This window comes from Akebia trifoliata, chromosome 4, assembly GCF_017979445.1.
Source record: "Akebia trifoliata isolate Shusen 1 chromosome 4, ASM1797944v1, whole genome shotgun sequence".
NCBI lineage: Eukaryota > Viridiplantae > Streptophyta > Magnoliopsida > Ranunculales > Lardizabalaceae > Akebia > Akebia trifoliata.
Genome location: NC_141378.1, coordinates 34631544 through 34645843, shown reverse-complemented (window position 1 = coordinate 34645843; position 14300 = coordinate 34631544). Strand labels below are relative to the sequence as shown.

Genomic DNA, 14300 nt, shown 5'->3' with positions numbered 1-14300 from the left:
ACCAAGAAAATATACTATGCAACTTTAGTAGGAACACTCTTAGAGATGGGGCACTAGTTAAGATTAGAGGGCAAGAATACAACACATGCATGTTAGTGGGGTAAAAGCCCAGAGGCTGGTGCAGATAAACAAAATATATGTAATTAACAAAACCTATTTTTTGGAAAGCAAAAAAGTAAACTTCTTAAATAACAAAAGATCGAGGAAGAGAAAGGGACTGCCCAATAAGTGCCAAGTGATACGAAAAAATTATCTATGTAATAATAGAGAATCTATATTTTGGTTCATATACACAAAATAACATTATGATCATTTTCATACATAACAATGTAGTCAAACCACATTAAGTGACGTAGGCAATAAGGGTCCTTTAGGCAAGGCAAGGGCCAGGTATAGCCTAAGTAACACTTCATTCATTAATTTATTTCATAAGATTTATCTAGTTATAATTATATGAAGCAAAAAAAGATGAAGAAAAGGTAATAAAGAATAAAAGTATGTATAACAATCAGATAGGATTATAGATAATGTAACTTGATCAACAAATACTACGAAATATACCATCCAGTTGAATGTTCTACAAAATAGATGTACATCTATTTAATAAAACACAACTGAGTTGCTACAGTTTTGTGTTTTGGGTTGGGGGGATAAAAGTCCCCTCGGCTACATTTTTGTGGGTGGAAAAATGTCCAATCGACCTACACTTTTTGGTCTTTCCTCTTCACTCCCTCTAACTTTATTATATCTCCTTTTTGACCCACTTTATTGTTTTTCATCTTTTACCTCTTAACCTCAAAAAAAAACTTAAAAATTTCCCTTCAGCTTTATTTGTTTCCACTTTTACCCCCTTAACCCCCAAAGAGGATGTCTGTGGCGAACTCTATTATAAAAACATCCATTTTTTGGAAAAGCGAAAAAATAAGCAAAGTAAATAACGAAAGATTGAAGAAGAGAAAGGGAGGGATGAAGAAGAAAGCAGTTCCTCTTGAAGATACAGGCGAAGAAGAAAGTACCTAGCTAGCCTTCATAACATGAAAGTTGATGCTCCAAAGCGTGAATAAAGGACAGTTTAAAATAATCTATTGGTGCTATTTATAATTCATGTTATAAAATGTTTATGTTTTATGGAAGATGCACTACATTTACATGTAACATCTAAGCCAATGCTCCAAATTCCATGCCAGATCAGAAATTTCCATGACATGGGTGATTGAATTATACCCAGACATCAGAATATAAAAGCTTGGACATGATTATTGCATTATGTTCCCAACTTTTTTTTTTTTTTTTTTTTTTTATATTAAAAATTTATTGATAAGGAGGACATGGTGTCCTCGAGAAAAAACAACACAATAACTCTCTCTCCTAACAAACAAGAGAGATCTGATTATGTTCCTAACTTCCATTAAGTACCACCCATAATTTAGCATAAAGAGTGATATCTGAAAACATAAGTATTGATCTGTTTCTAAAATAGAATAAAAAATGGTAACAAAAACTTCAAATTAATATGAACAACCAGGAAAATAACCTAAACAAAACAAAATGAATATGAAACTTACTTGCCATCCTTCTTTGACCTGTAATCAAGATACTTTTTTAGTATGTCGTCAACGCTTGGGGAACGTGGAAGCTTAACAAGCTGCTAAGAAGGGGCATATGGTTATGCAACTCCTCATGTAGTCAATTAGGGGAAAAAAGCACAAACAAGAACTCAACAAATAAAGAGGATGAAAAATGGAAACAAAAAATAAAAAAATAGATCCACGATAGATATGATGGAAGAACTTGTTAAGCTTTCTTAACCATAATAATAAGGAAAAAAAAGGAAAGAAAGAAAGATGATATCATTGACATCTCAATATGCATAATTTGTTTCTACTAATGAATGAAGAGTATGTACCAATGAATGAGTAAATGCATCATTGACAAGTCCTTTCTATAAGAATTCCTTTTTTGTTATTTTGATAAATTTTATCAGTAATTTTAGAATATTTCTTCAACAAAAAAATATTTTGTCGAATTTCTGTTAATCAAAATATTTCCACTAAAATCTTTCATTTTTATTCCTGAAATTTTATTGTTTCAGCCGAAATTTAGTTTTCACAGAAATATTTCACGAAATGAACAGGGATTTCCATCGAAATATAAATACAAAAAAGAAATAATGGGTAAAAATTCATTCGAGGCTTGTGGAATGGAAATATTTTGGTGTATTTTGATGTACCAACTTAGCTAAGTGGTAAGACGTGTGGAGTATCGTTCCCACGTCCTAGGTTCAAACCCCCTCAGACCCAACTTTATTTGCTAACCACTAACCTTACACCTATCGAAGAAAAGAAAAAAATATTGGTATATTTCGACCAAAAAAACGTAGCTAAATATATTTCGTGAAAATATGGTGAAATTGAAGACTACTGTCACTATAATTTTACACCAATTCATTATTAGTATCATTTGCAAATTAAGTTTTAGCAAAAGAAAAAAATAAACGTTGGCGTTTACAGTTTCATCCAGAAAGTTCTAAGGTAAGCACAAAAGTTATAAGGTAACAGAAATACATGCACCAGTTGATACATGGTGATAATGGAAGAGAAAGAGAGACTACGGTAGTCTAGAAAATAACTACCTTACCCAACTGAGTAACAAATTCACAATCATCAACCAGCTGCTTTTTCAGTGTCGATGGAATTTGTATCTTCACATGTTTTTCCATGGATACTGTATCCTTCTCCTATCAAATTTCAAACCAAGAAACTAGCCTAAGAACTTCAAAACTGTAAATTGTAATCCAGTCAACAACTTACAGTAAGTAAATACAAATATGTATAGAATCAAGGAATATACAATCCCTAACAGGGATAAACTAGAAAACCCATATGAAAGCCAACAAACATTTTGAATGCTTTTCATGGTCTTATAAATTTAAACTCGCAACAAAAAAAAAAAGGTAGGTAGTCAAAAGACAGACGTAGCATAAAATACGAATAAAGATGCACCAAGAGCAAAAGGGTCCGAAGGAGAGGTAGCAAAGTCTATTCGAAAGCCAGCACATAGACTAGTGCCCCTTCCTGAAGTTCATGTCGGCTATGATTAAAGAAAAGACGTCATTGAGCTGTGATTTGACAAAATATCCATTACAATACGCTTTAATACCGAATCATCCACATGTTCCGAACCTTGAAGATATAGGGATGATCATTTCATAGTGAAAAACTGACAAGACACAAAAGTAATCTCTCCAAGAGTCCTAACTACTGATGAGATGGCAAACACAGACTAAAAAAAAAGTCACTGATGTAGCTGGTGGAAGACTGTCACAGTAAAAAAAACAGTGGGAAATGGCACAAATTGATGTTGCTAACCTAAGCTACGAGCCTATGAACACTGTGTCCAACCTGGTTGTAAGAAGGGTGATAATAACTAATCTCCACAATATAAGATGAGGAGATGAGGAATGTTCTCTTCAAAAACCATTCACCGTGAGATTTTTGTTTTACTCACAGGTCTAGCAAGCCTGCACAATGTACAAAGGCATCCTTTTGAAGCTCAAATCACTCATATATTACTGAACTCGTATCTATTGGGCTTGGACCCATGGCTCAGTTTGGTTGACATGTTGCAATGCAACTTTTAGGTTGTGAGTTCAACTCCAGCTTACCCATCAAAGGAAAACAAAAAATTGACATCCATTATAAACAACTGTGGGGATATACACATAAATGGATTTAGAGATTGTAGTTTTCTGTATTCTTTCCAAGAGACAAACCAAAGACAGATGAAGCATCTCACGATAGATCCCATTTTGTAATGTGCTCAAGATACTACAAATGCAGCATGTCTACGATGGTTGTTCCAAGGGTTCAGGCTCTTTGCAAATTTAGAGTTGCAATGATATAACAAGCACCTACCAAGAACTTCAGAGAAAAGAATCATATAGAAATTTCAAGATAAACGCAATTTAGCCAGCCCAATTTCCATGCATTCCAAATAATACATTTTCTTTATCCTTGTAAGATTTTCCTAATAAAATAAAATAAGAAACATCGCAAAAACAGATAATAAAGCTCATTTTTTTAATAATAAAACGTAATGAGAAACATACCTCAATTCCAGATTCACCCTTTCGTTTCTTGCCCTTTCCGACTGCAACAATATTAAATATCTTCATAATAAGAATTTCTTAAAACTTATAACAAGAAAAAAAGAATTTCTTAAAAGGCTTATATTTCCAGAGTTCTATTTCAAACAAAAGGCTTACACCAAACACCAAATACATAACAAATGAGATGGTACTTGTAAGTCGTAACTATCAGCTAATAAATCAACTTTGCAACATCTAGAGAACATATACCACTTGATAAACTTAAACACACACACACAAATAAATAACTTCATTTCAAAAAGAACAAATAAGATGTAAAGTGCCCAAAAAATCAAAATATGATTCAAGAGTTTAGAATGTCTAGTCTGGAGACAAGCTCAATGCATTTCTAAGAAAAATGCCAATTATACTTATCAAAAAAAATATGTCAGTAATTGATTTCAAAGAGAGTCTCATCACATTGCACCTCTCCTATTCTTCCCACAAAATGGAGGCACTTTGGAAATGTTTGTGATGCTTAATCCTTCAGCCTCACAATTTGTAGTCGGTTTAAACTTCCTTCATAAGTGTGGATTCACTAATTCCATACCTACAGAAGAGTGAATTCAACATTTTCTATCTATCAAAAAAAAAACAAAAAAAAATCTTTACTATTATAATGCAAGAAGGTGGAGTAAAAGTGGTTCGACAACAAATTTTAGATCCCAACAATGCCCCCAACTTTATATTTAAATTTAAAATAATCAAGATCATTTTGATCAAAAGTCAATAAAATTGCCTCTCAGGACCCTAGAATCACATTGTTGGTTAGTTTTCAAAATTACAAAAATATCCTTTTTACTATCTAATATTAAAAATGCTTTAATCAATGCTTTAAATTACAAATAAACCCTTTTGATACAAGTGCATTTGCACGTGCCACCTTCTAGTAAAAAAAAATAAAAAACTTTACATTTCTACAATTCCAGAAATTATCAAGAAAAATTTGAATTCCTTCTTATTGTGGACTTAGATGGTCCTTGTATTTTTTTTTATTGCTACTCGCATGGTCATTGTCTACAGGAAAGTGAATTTTGCAGTTAAACAGATGCCATTCAAGGACACTTTCTGAACTCTTTCCTTCCTAATTTGATTTTGCCAGCAACTTTCATATTCACTCTCTTTTAGTGTCTAGATTATATATATAGGGAAATGTTCAGCAACAAACATTTTGGCAAAACATTTTTCAAAACATGGGTTAGAGGTTTTGGAATGGGCTGATTTTTGGTGAGGATGATCTCTACGGTGAGGAGATCATCATCACCAGAAATCAGCTCATTCCAAAACTTCTAACCCCATCAAAAATGGTTTACAAAAAATGGACGGTCCACAATTTTTCAACTTGTAAACTGGGGCTAGAAGTTTTGGAATGGGCTGATTTTTGGTGAGGATGATCTCCTCACCGTAGAGATCATCCTCACCAAAAATCAGCCCATTCCAAGACCTCTAACCCATGTTTTGAAAAATGTTTTGCCAAAATGTTTGTTGCTGAACGGGACCCACATATATATATATATATATATTAATGCAAGATGCAAATCAAACCAACAATCATGGGTTCCAATAATAATTTTGCAATTATTTAGGTAACCATTTGTTTGGGTCTAGAACTATTTTTTTATCACTTTTATTTTGTTGGGATTAGTTAGGTTTATCATATTCTAGTTTTGAGTTGTCTTTTAGTTATCTTAGGAGTTTGGTTTGAATTACTATTCACGTCATTTTTCTTTAGGCCTTATTTTGATGGGTCAAAACTTGTTGTATTTGGTTAATTTTTAAATCATTTGAAAGATTATTGAGGTACCTATTCAACAAGTCCAATATTTTGCAATTCCAATGAGTTTGGAAAAGTTATGGCGAACATACTAATAGTTAATCAGTTTTACACAGAATTAGCTTCTCAAGGTCAAACTTGTCAATGTTTAAATCATGTTAGGATTTTGAGTCTAATATGAGAGCATATGTATATGGCACTATAATTGGTTTTTAACAGTTTATGAAATTAAAAAAATGGCAGCTATCCTTTTGAAGTTTCTCCAGTGATTCGATACGGTATGAGGCCCTTTGGGTGTGAGGCCAAGAACCTAGGTGTGATGCCAAGGATAATCTATAATTTTTTCACTTTTATCTTCTTTTCCTATCTTTTTCTTCAATCCATCTTTTTCCATATTTTTTTCGTCTATTTGTTAAAGATCAACCCATCCAAACCCTTCTTGGTTCACAAGAAACAACCTAAATCATCCTATTGCAAAAAAAAATAAAAATAAAAAATCCAAACCCTTTCAAAACTTGTATTAGAGACTTAAAGTTTAAGTTACAACCTTCAAACTATCCCTCTAATAAACCTAACGATATTTCATACCCCTACACCTAATTACACCACCTTATTGAAAATTATCATAATTGCAAAACTTCGTATTTCACATACCCAATTGGGCTTTGTTGAAATCTTTCACAAGGCTAATAAAAACTTTTGGACCTAAAACATTTTTTTAAAACTCTTTTATTAGTTTTCCTTCTTCTTCACCACCTAATTAGCATTTCCGCCATCCTTCCCAAAGTAGAACCACCGTAGAATCGAATAAATCTAGGTTGTCCTACATTAATTTTGGTATCAAAGCTAGACCTAGAATAGAATGATGCCTGAAAATGGTATTGGAAGTTCAGAGCAAATTTGTTTTACCTTTGGGGAAGTCATTCAAGATATTGTATAGTTATGAATATGAGGAGAAGTTGGTTTTCCCAGGTCTTAAAAAGAAAATCTAATAGAATAATGAAGATAAGCTTGTGGATATCGTGACGGAGGTTTCGTCATTCAATTCCATCAAGGAAAGTTTATCCATGGGTTGAGTGCAAGGAGGTCTATCCAAAAGATTGTCATATTATGTTAGGAAGAGAGTGTGTTATTTTCATGCTATCTCGGTTTGCATATAAACCTACAAAAAAGTAAGTTGTTTGGGGTGGGGCATGTGCATGATCTTCCCATCCTGGCAGACTCTTTGGGGTTTTTTTTTTTTTTTTTTCTCTGCTAAATGACACTTTGGATTGTAATTGTGATACCCTTCCCTTTTTCTTATTTGGGTCTTCCCTTAGGGGTTCCGTACTGTAGAAAGAGTATTTGGGAAAAAGTAATCAAGAGATTGGATAAGAGGTTGAGCACGTGGAAAGCTAAATACCTTTCTAAAAGAAGGAAGGTAACCTTGATCAAAAGAACTTTAACTAGCATTCCAATATATTTTTTATCCTCATTCTCAATGTCAAAGTCTATGGAGGTCAAAATTGAAAGGTTCGTGAAGAATTTCTCAAGGAATGATAAGGATGGGGGAAGAAAATATCATTTTGTGAACTCAAAGTTGATTTGCACTCCAAAGAAAAATGGAGGTTTGGGGATTAGGGGTTTGAGGCTAACAAATAGAACTCTTTTGGGTAAATGACAGTAGTGTTTTGGGAAAGAAAGGGGGAGTATGTGAAGGAAGGTTGTTTAGGATAAATATGGGGATAAGAGGTTTGGTTGGCATACTGGATAAGCAAAAGGCACTTACAATTGTAGTCTGTGGGAGGGATTCTCAAAGTAGCCGAGCAGTTCGATAGAGGGGTTAGCTTCAAATTAGGGGGCGAGGTTAGGTTCTAGGTGGACAAATGGTGTGGTAATTTAACTCTATCAACTCAAGACCCTTCTCTGTACACTTGTTCATTGAAAAGGAACTGTTCAATGCAGAATTATCTAATTCGCAATGGGGATACTTCTTCTTGGGATTTGGGCTTCAAGAGAAATTTTAACGACTGGGAGATAACCGAGGTGACATTTATTCTAGATCTCCTTAATTCTTACCAATTCAAGGAGAATAATCAGGATATAAGAGAATGGTTTAAGGGTAAGGATAAGAACGTTTTCATTCGATCGTTTATAAATATTTAATTCCCTCTTTTGAAGTGTAATTCTCGGAATCTAATATTTGGTCTCCTCGTATTCCCTCCAAGGTTACATTCTTCATTTGGCTAGTCTCCTTAGGGAGGATTCTAACCTTGAATTTTCCAGTGGGTAGATTTCTCGTAATTTTTTTCTCTTTGTAAGAGAGATAGGGAATCTATTAATCTTAATCCATTGTTTTTTCTCCCACCAAATTTGGATGCACTTTCTTTCCCTTTTCATGTGGATTGGGTCTTCCCTCATGCTTTCTTTTCTCTCTTAGAAGGGTGGACCTACAATGTTTTCTCTTTTAGAAAAAAACACCTTTGGGCTATCTTTCTATCGGCCATTGGTTGGGCTAATTGGAAAGAGAAATAAAAGGGTGTTTCAGGATAAAGAAAGTACCTCCCAAGCTATGTTTCTGATGATCTTGGGCAAAACACCTTTGGGCTATCTTTCTATCGGCCATTGGTTGGGCTAATTGGAAAGAGAAATAAAAGGGTGTTTCAGGATAAAGAAAGTACCTCCCAAGCTATGTTTCTGATGATCTTGGGTCTTCTCTACTTTTGGTCCAAGCAGTGTAGAGATTTTGTTGGGGTCTCTTTTGAGGATTTTGTGTTTGGATGGGATTCTCGTTCTGCTTTGTAGCTTTTTTGGGGGGTGCTCTTGTAGATGTTTTTTCCTTTTTTTACTCTATATGGAAGGGCTAACTCAACCTCCTTTTCTCTTCTTTTGATTAATGAAATTTTACACACATCAAAAAATATGGTACCATCAGTCTAAGAGCAAGTTGAAAAACATGCAAAGGAGATATCAACTTCAAAAGATGGTGTGCCTACAATTTTAGAACCATCGTAGGACTAAGATGGTGAAGTTGATAGCACGTCTAAGAAGCATAAAGAAGATTTTGGAGCCAACATCTACACTCTACAGTTCTTCTTCATGGTGCAGTTGTTACCATCACTACCTTACACTAACTTAATCATCTCAGATAAGTACAATGGAGGCTTTGCCAAGATAGAAGGCTGCAAGTTGAAGTTCATGGTTCAACACAACATCAGGACACGAAGACAAGTCAAGGATTGGTTTGATCATCTCTCGAGGACAAGTTTTCTCCAACAAGAAGAGAATAATGCGGGACACAAATCAAGTCTACAATCACAAGTTCCAATGATAATTTTGCAATTATTTAGGTTACCGCTTGTTTCGATCTAAAGTTATTTTTTATCACACTTATTTTGTTGGGATTAGTTTTAGATTCGTTAGGTTTCATTATGTTTTAATTATGAGTTGTCTTTTAGTTATCTTAGGATTTTGGTTTAAGTTATTATTCACATCATTTTTCTTTAACCCTTATTTTGAGGAGTCAAAACTTGTCCTATCCAACGAGCCAACATTTAAAAGGTTGTTGAGTTACCTATCCAGCAAGCCCAACATTTTTTGATTCCGATGAGTTTTGAGAAAATTATTGCCAAAATACTGATAAGGTATGTCACGGCCCCGCCAGTGCGCCACTAGCTGGATATGGAAAAGGATATTGAGACCTCGTGAGATCAAACTAGAGCCGTCATGTTGCGGGTGGGAATAACAGAGAAGGGTGTGATTAGACCCAGATCGAATAAGAAAACATTTAGAGCCTAGACCATATAGACAAACCAAACCCTATATGGTATGTCGTGTAGTTTCAACCAAAAACCTAAGGTGTTACAAATGGTATCAAAGTCGAGGACGGCTCTCCTTGTTTGGTGGGGAGGTTTTCACAACCCTGTCAATGCGCTAATGCCTGGATGTGGAAAAGGCTGTAGAGACCTCGTGAGGTCAAAGTGGAACCGTCACATTGCGAGGTGGAATAATAGGGAGTATGGTTAGTCCCACATCGGGCATGAGAATGTTCAAAGCCTAGAGTATAAGGACAAAACAAACACTATATGGTATGATGTATTTAAAGTTGTGTAGGCTTCGACCTAAAATAAATAATATCGTACTGTTGTGGACCCGAGGCATTAAATAGTATCAGTTCTAAAAGGGATTGGGCTCTCAAGTCCAAAAGTGTCAGTGTTTAATTAATGCTAGGATTAAGATCTTCAGTCTAATATGATATAGCCTATACATAGTATTGTAATTGGTTTTTAACAGTTTATGGAATAAAATTTTGCTAACCTCTACCTTAGGTTTATCTAATGATCCGATATGATGTGAGGCCATCTTGGTGTGATTTCAAGGTAAATCTATCATCTTTTTCTCTTTAATCTTCTTATCCTTTATATTCTTCTTCAATCCATCTTTTTCTACACTTTTTTGTTTATTTGTTAAAGATTAACCTCTCCAAACCATTCTTGGTTTACAAGAAACCACCCAAATTTATCTTAGTGCAAAAGTAAAAATTAAAAATAACCGATAAAAAAAAATAATTAAAAACAAATCCAAACTCTTTCATAATTAATACAAATAATATTTATGACATTCAATCTCATATTGCGAGAAATCCAAGAATTTATGGGGCACTGGCATGACCAAAAATGGTTTCAGAGTATATGAATGAAACCTACAACCTAATCTACAACCTTCAAACCTTCCCTCTAGTAAACATAACCCTATTACATACCCTTAAACCTAATTGAAACACCTTATTGAAAATTGTCATAATTGCAAAACTTCGAATTTCTCATACTCTATTGGCCTTTGTTGAAACCTTTCACAATGGCCCATAAAACCTTTTCGACCTGAAACCTTATCTTAAAACATCTTTCTATAATTTTTCCTTCTTCACCACCTAATTAGCCTTTCCACTACCCTTCCCAAAGCATTCCTACATAGACAAATGGATAAACAAGCATACATATGTACATACCCAAAGCTAAGAAGCAATAACTTTCTTGAGTTACGTAACAAGGACTTCACGAGTCTTGGCGTCTAAAAAGGGTATGAGGTGTCTTAACACGGTGCTTTTGAGAAGCATGAAAATCTGACACTTCCCATAAGCACATATTATAATATAGTAGTTTAGCTTTAGTTAACTCAAAAGATCTCAAAATTAAAATCCAGAAAGAAACATATGAAAATTAAAAGAAAACATTTCTATACACCATAACTTAGTAAAAGTAGAGTTCTAGTATCACACCATGGTTGTATTTCGCATAATAAACTAATGGAGTAAGGACCACATCAGTTCCCTTCCAAAAGTCATTTTTTTAAGAAAATAAAGGGTGGCACAACCTTAAGCATTAGGATGTGTGTATGTCTGTCGGATGTGTCAAACATGAAAATGCAATTAAAAATTGGTTGATTAAGTGCACTGCACGTCTGCAACTGAGGTTGAGGATCTGCTCCCAGCTGACAATGGAAATAAACTATCGATAAAAGAAATAAACTATTTACATTCCAGCACGGTGTGAATGGGTGTAGTTATTAATGGTGGAATTTGTTTAGTTTTCTACGTTAGGCAATATCTCTAGTGGTTAAGCCAAGTGCCAATTCAAAAAGGCTTCTGCATATTTCGTACGTCGAAGAGCTCTTGCATAAAAGCATGCCCCCCATGAGACCCTAAGCATTTCTCTTATTGGAGAACAAGCTGGTAACATAATTACTTGGGAATTCCTTTTGAGCCTAATAATTACTTCAGATTCCACATCAACCAACTCAAGATTATCTGTTAATCGTAAACATCCAAACACTAAAACAGGCATCAGACAAGTAGACTAAGATGCATTTGGATGCATGTGAAAAGATAAAACCACGCAGCTAAAGCAAAAACCTACTTTAGTTAGATTGAAGAAGTCGCAAAGACAAAAAATGATTGAGGATTAGTATATCATAACAAGAAGTCGAAAGGCAACAATGAAAACTAACAGAAACAAACAAAATACAACATTACCATAGTTCTTAAGGTCCTCCTTATCCACTTTTGCTTCTGAAAATTTGTAGAACAGGACATATAGTATTAAAATTATGCCATGGGTGGGAATCAAAAATGTACAAGAAAAATAAATCAAAACAAGGGCACTGATTTAGAATTTCCATAGAATTGTAGGGAACATAGGAGAGGAACTTATCAAAAATGTTGGTGGTATGAATTCTATTTTGAGATTCACCCCAATAATTATTAACCATCTACGCAGCAAGTTTTCAGCATTCTTTTCACCCTTGTGGAGCCTTAAATTGAACTGAAGTGATCTTTCTCGCTGGGTCCCATCAATTTTCTTCATTGTCTATGACTAGACCATCTTAATTGACTTATGTTCATTTAATTGATGTTGAAGCTATTTCTAAATTCCTTTGAATATACTCATTTCCAATACTTTTCCTAGCCTTATCATGCATACACAACATCCCCTTTCTCCTACATTCGTTCTATGAACATGAACTTTGGTTATTGCCCAACATTCAACTCTATAAAGTTATTTTTTAGATGTTGAGGAGCAAGGCGTAAAGCATAAGCCTCAAATGTATGAAAATTAAGAAAATAAAAAAAAAATACTAAAAATAGAAATAATTCATATGTAAAACTAGAAAATATAAGTTAACCACCCCATATTTCCAATCAATTGAACAGCTGCAAAATACTAAATATTACAAAATTATATTTATGAATCAAATCAATAGAACAACTTTTTCTGTAGGTAGTATTATTTTATATTTGAATCTGTTTTGGAATGCTTTAATTGTGTCGCAAGCCAATAGAAACAAAGCAATAGAATAAGAAGAAAAGAGGAAGAGAAGAAAAAGAAAGAATAAAAAATATATACCAAACAGAAGAAAAAAAAATTGTGAAAATACATGGAGTGGGAGACAGAAGGGAGTATAAAAAAGGGGGGCAAATGAAGGAGAGAGAGATGCAGAACGGTGAAGCCTAACCTAAAATGATGAATCTGAGATATAGAATGAACCAATAAAACAATAGAAATATTAACTAAAACATCTAAATAAAACATAAAATCAAATCTTAAGTTGAAATTTGGCCATGATGCACTACAGCTATGATGTCCTCTCTCTCACAGAGAGAGAAAGATTGAAAAACAGAAAATAAAAAAGTAGCAAACAAAAAAAATAGAAAAAAAGAGTGAAGAATATGAGAGGAGAGAAAAAGAAAAGAATTAAAAAGCAAAATAGAGAGAGAGAAAGAGAGAAGGAAGAGGGATAGGATTCTCTCTCAATATTGCCAAGTGGGCCTGCCCAATTTATTTCTAACTACCAAATCCAATATTGGGATAAGAATCATCTCATTTATCATACATGCTTTCCTACCCGATATCTCCATCTACATTGCCTTGACTAATGTTCTTTGATCGGCATGGTGATGCAGCTCAAAAATAAGGGCACACGACAATCCCAAGTGGCTGGAATTTACAGCATAAATAATTTCAGAATAGAACTTCTAATTTTAGAATAGGGGTCCTAGTTTTGACTCAACTACTATTTAGGACTCCTAGTTTAATTCTCGTAATTTGAAACATACCAAAGAGTTGAACAATGGTAAACTCAGCTCAAATTGGAAGGGGGCATATATTGTAGACAAAGTAGAAGTAGGAATATATCATCTGAAAACCTCTAACAGATGCATTACAAAGGTCATGGAAGGCTCAAAACCTTCGCAAGTATTTTCAATGAAATATCTTTTTCAAGTCTTTCCATCTACTTTGCCTCAAATAAAGTTAAAATCAAAAGGAGATCAACTCCACATCTGAACTGCTTGGGGACAACCCTCGGTTCCAAGGGGCAGCAGGGTGACAACCAAACTCACTAGTGGAGACTGATTATGCATCCGAAAGGGGAGGCAACCCTAAGTTCGAAGGGCCGATGAGGTGACAACCAAACCCACGATCGGAAACTGACTCTTTACCCAAACTGCTTGGAGGAAAACCACAGTTTGAAGGGTTAGCAAGGTGAAAACCAAGCCCATGATCGAAGACTGACTCCATATCTGAACTACTTGGGGGCAACCCTTGAATGGTCGGCGAAACGACAACCAAGTCCATGATCAGAGACTGACCCCATACCCGAGCAACATAGGGGCAACTCCTACCTCAAAATATTGATGTGGATCAAACACATGAGTAGAGCCTCACACTTATCTCACGTAAATGCGCAAGAGCAACTCAGTAAAAACATAGCGGTGCAATTATCAACCATTGGACTAGTTACCAACATTTTAAACCAATTAAATAAACATAAACCCACTACAACGACAATCAATGGTAACACGGCTAGATATACATATATATAAAGAGCCAAAAGCACCAACAG

General features: G+C 34.5%; 1 protein-coding gene across 13 annotated transcripts in view; it reads right to left on the bottom strand.

Moving 5' to 3' along the window:
* The window catches only part of LOC147404786 (MRG family protein), a 31703-nt gene that overhangs the window by 3485 nt on the left and 13918 nt on the right, over positions 1-14300 (bottom strand). For 9 of the 13 annotated variants that reach the window (XM_086440867.1, XM_086440869.1, XM_086440864.1 and 6 more), the window contains 4 exons: positions 11932-11967; positions 4109-4149; positions 2633-2737; positions 1566-1648 (listed from right to left, as the gene is read on the bottom strand). In XM_086440867.1, the coding sequence (XP_086296993.1) occupies positions 1566-1648; positions 2633-2737; positions 4109-4149; positions 11932-11967 (265 nt within the window). The remainder of the gene's footprint in view (positions 1-1565; positions 1649-2632; positions 2738-4108; positions 4150-11931; positions 11968-14300) is intronic. The other 4 variants (XM_086440870.1, XM_086440863.1, XM_086440865.1 and 1 more) reach the window with 3 other exon arrangements.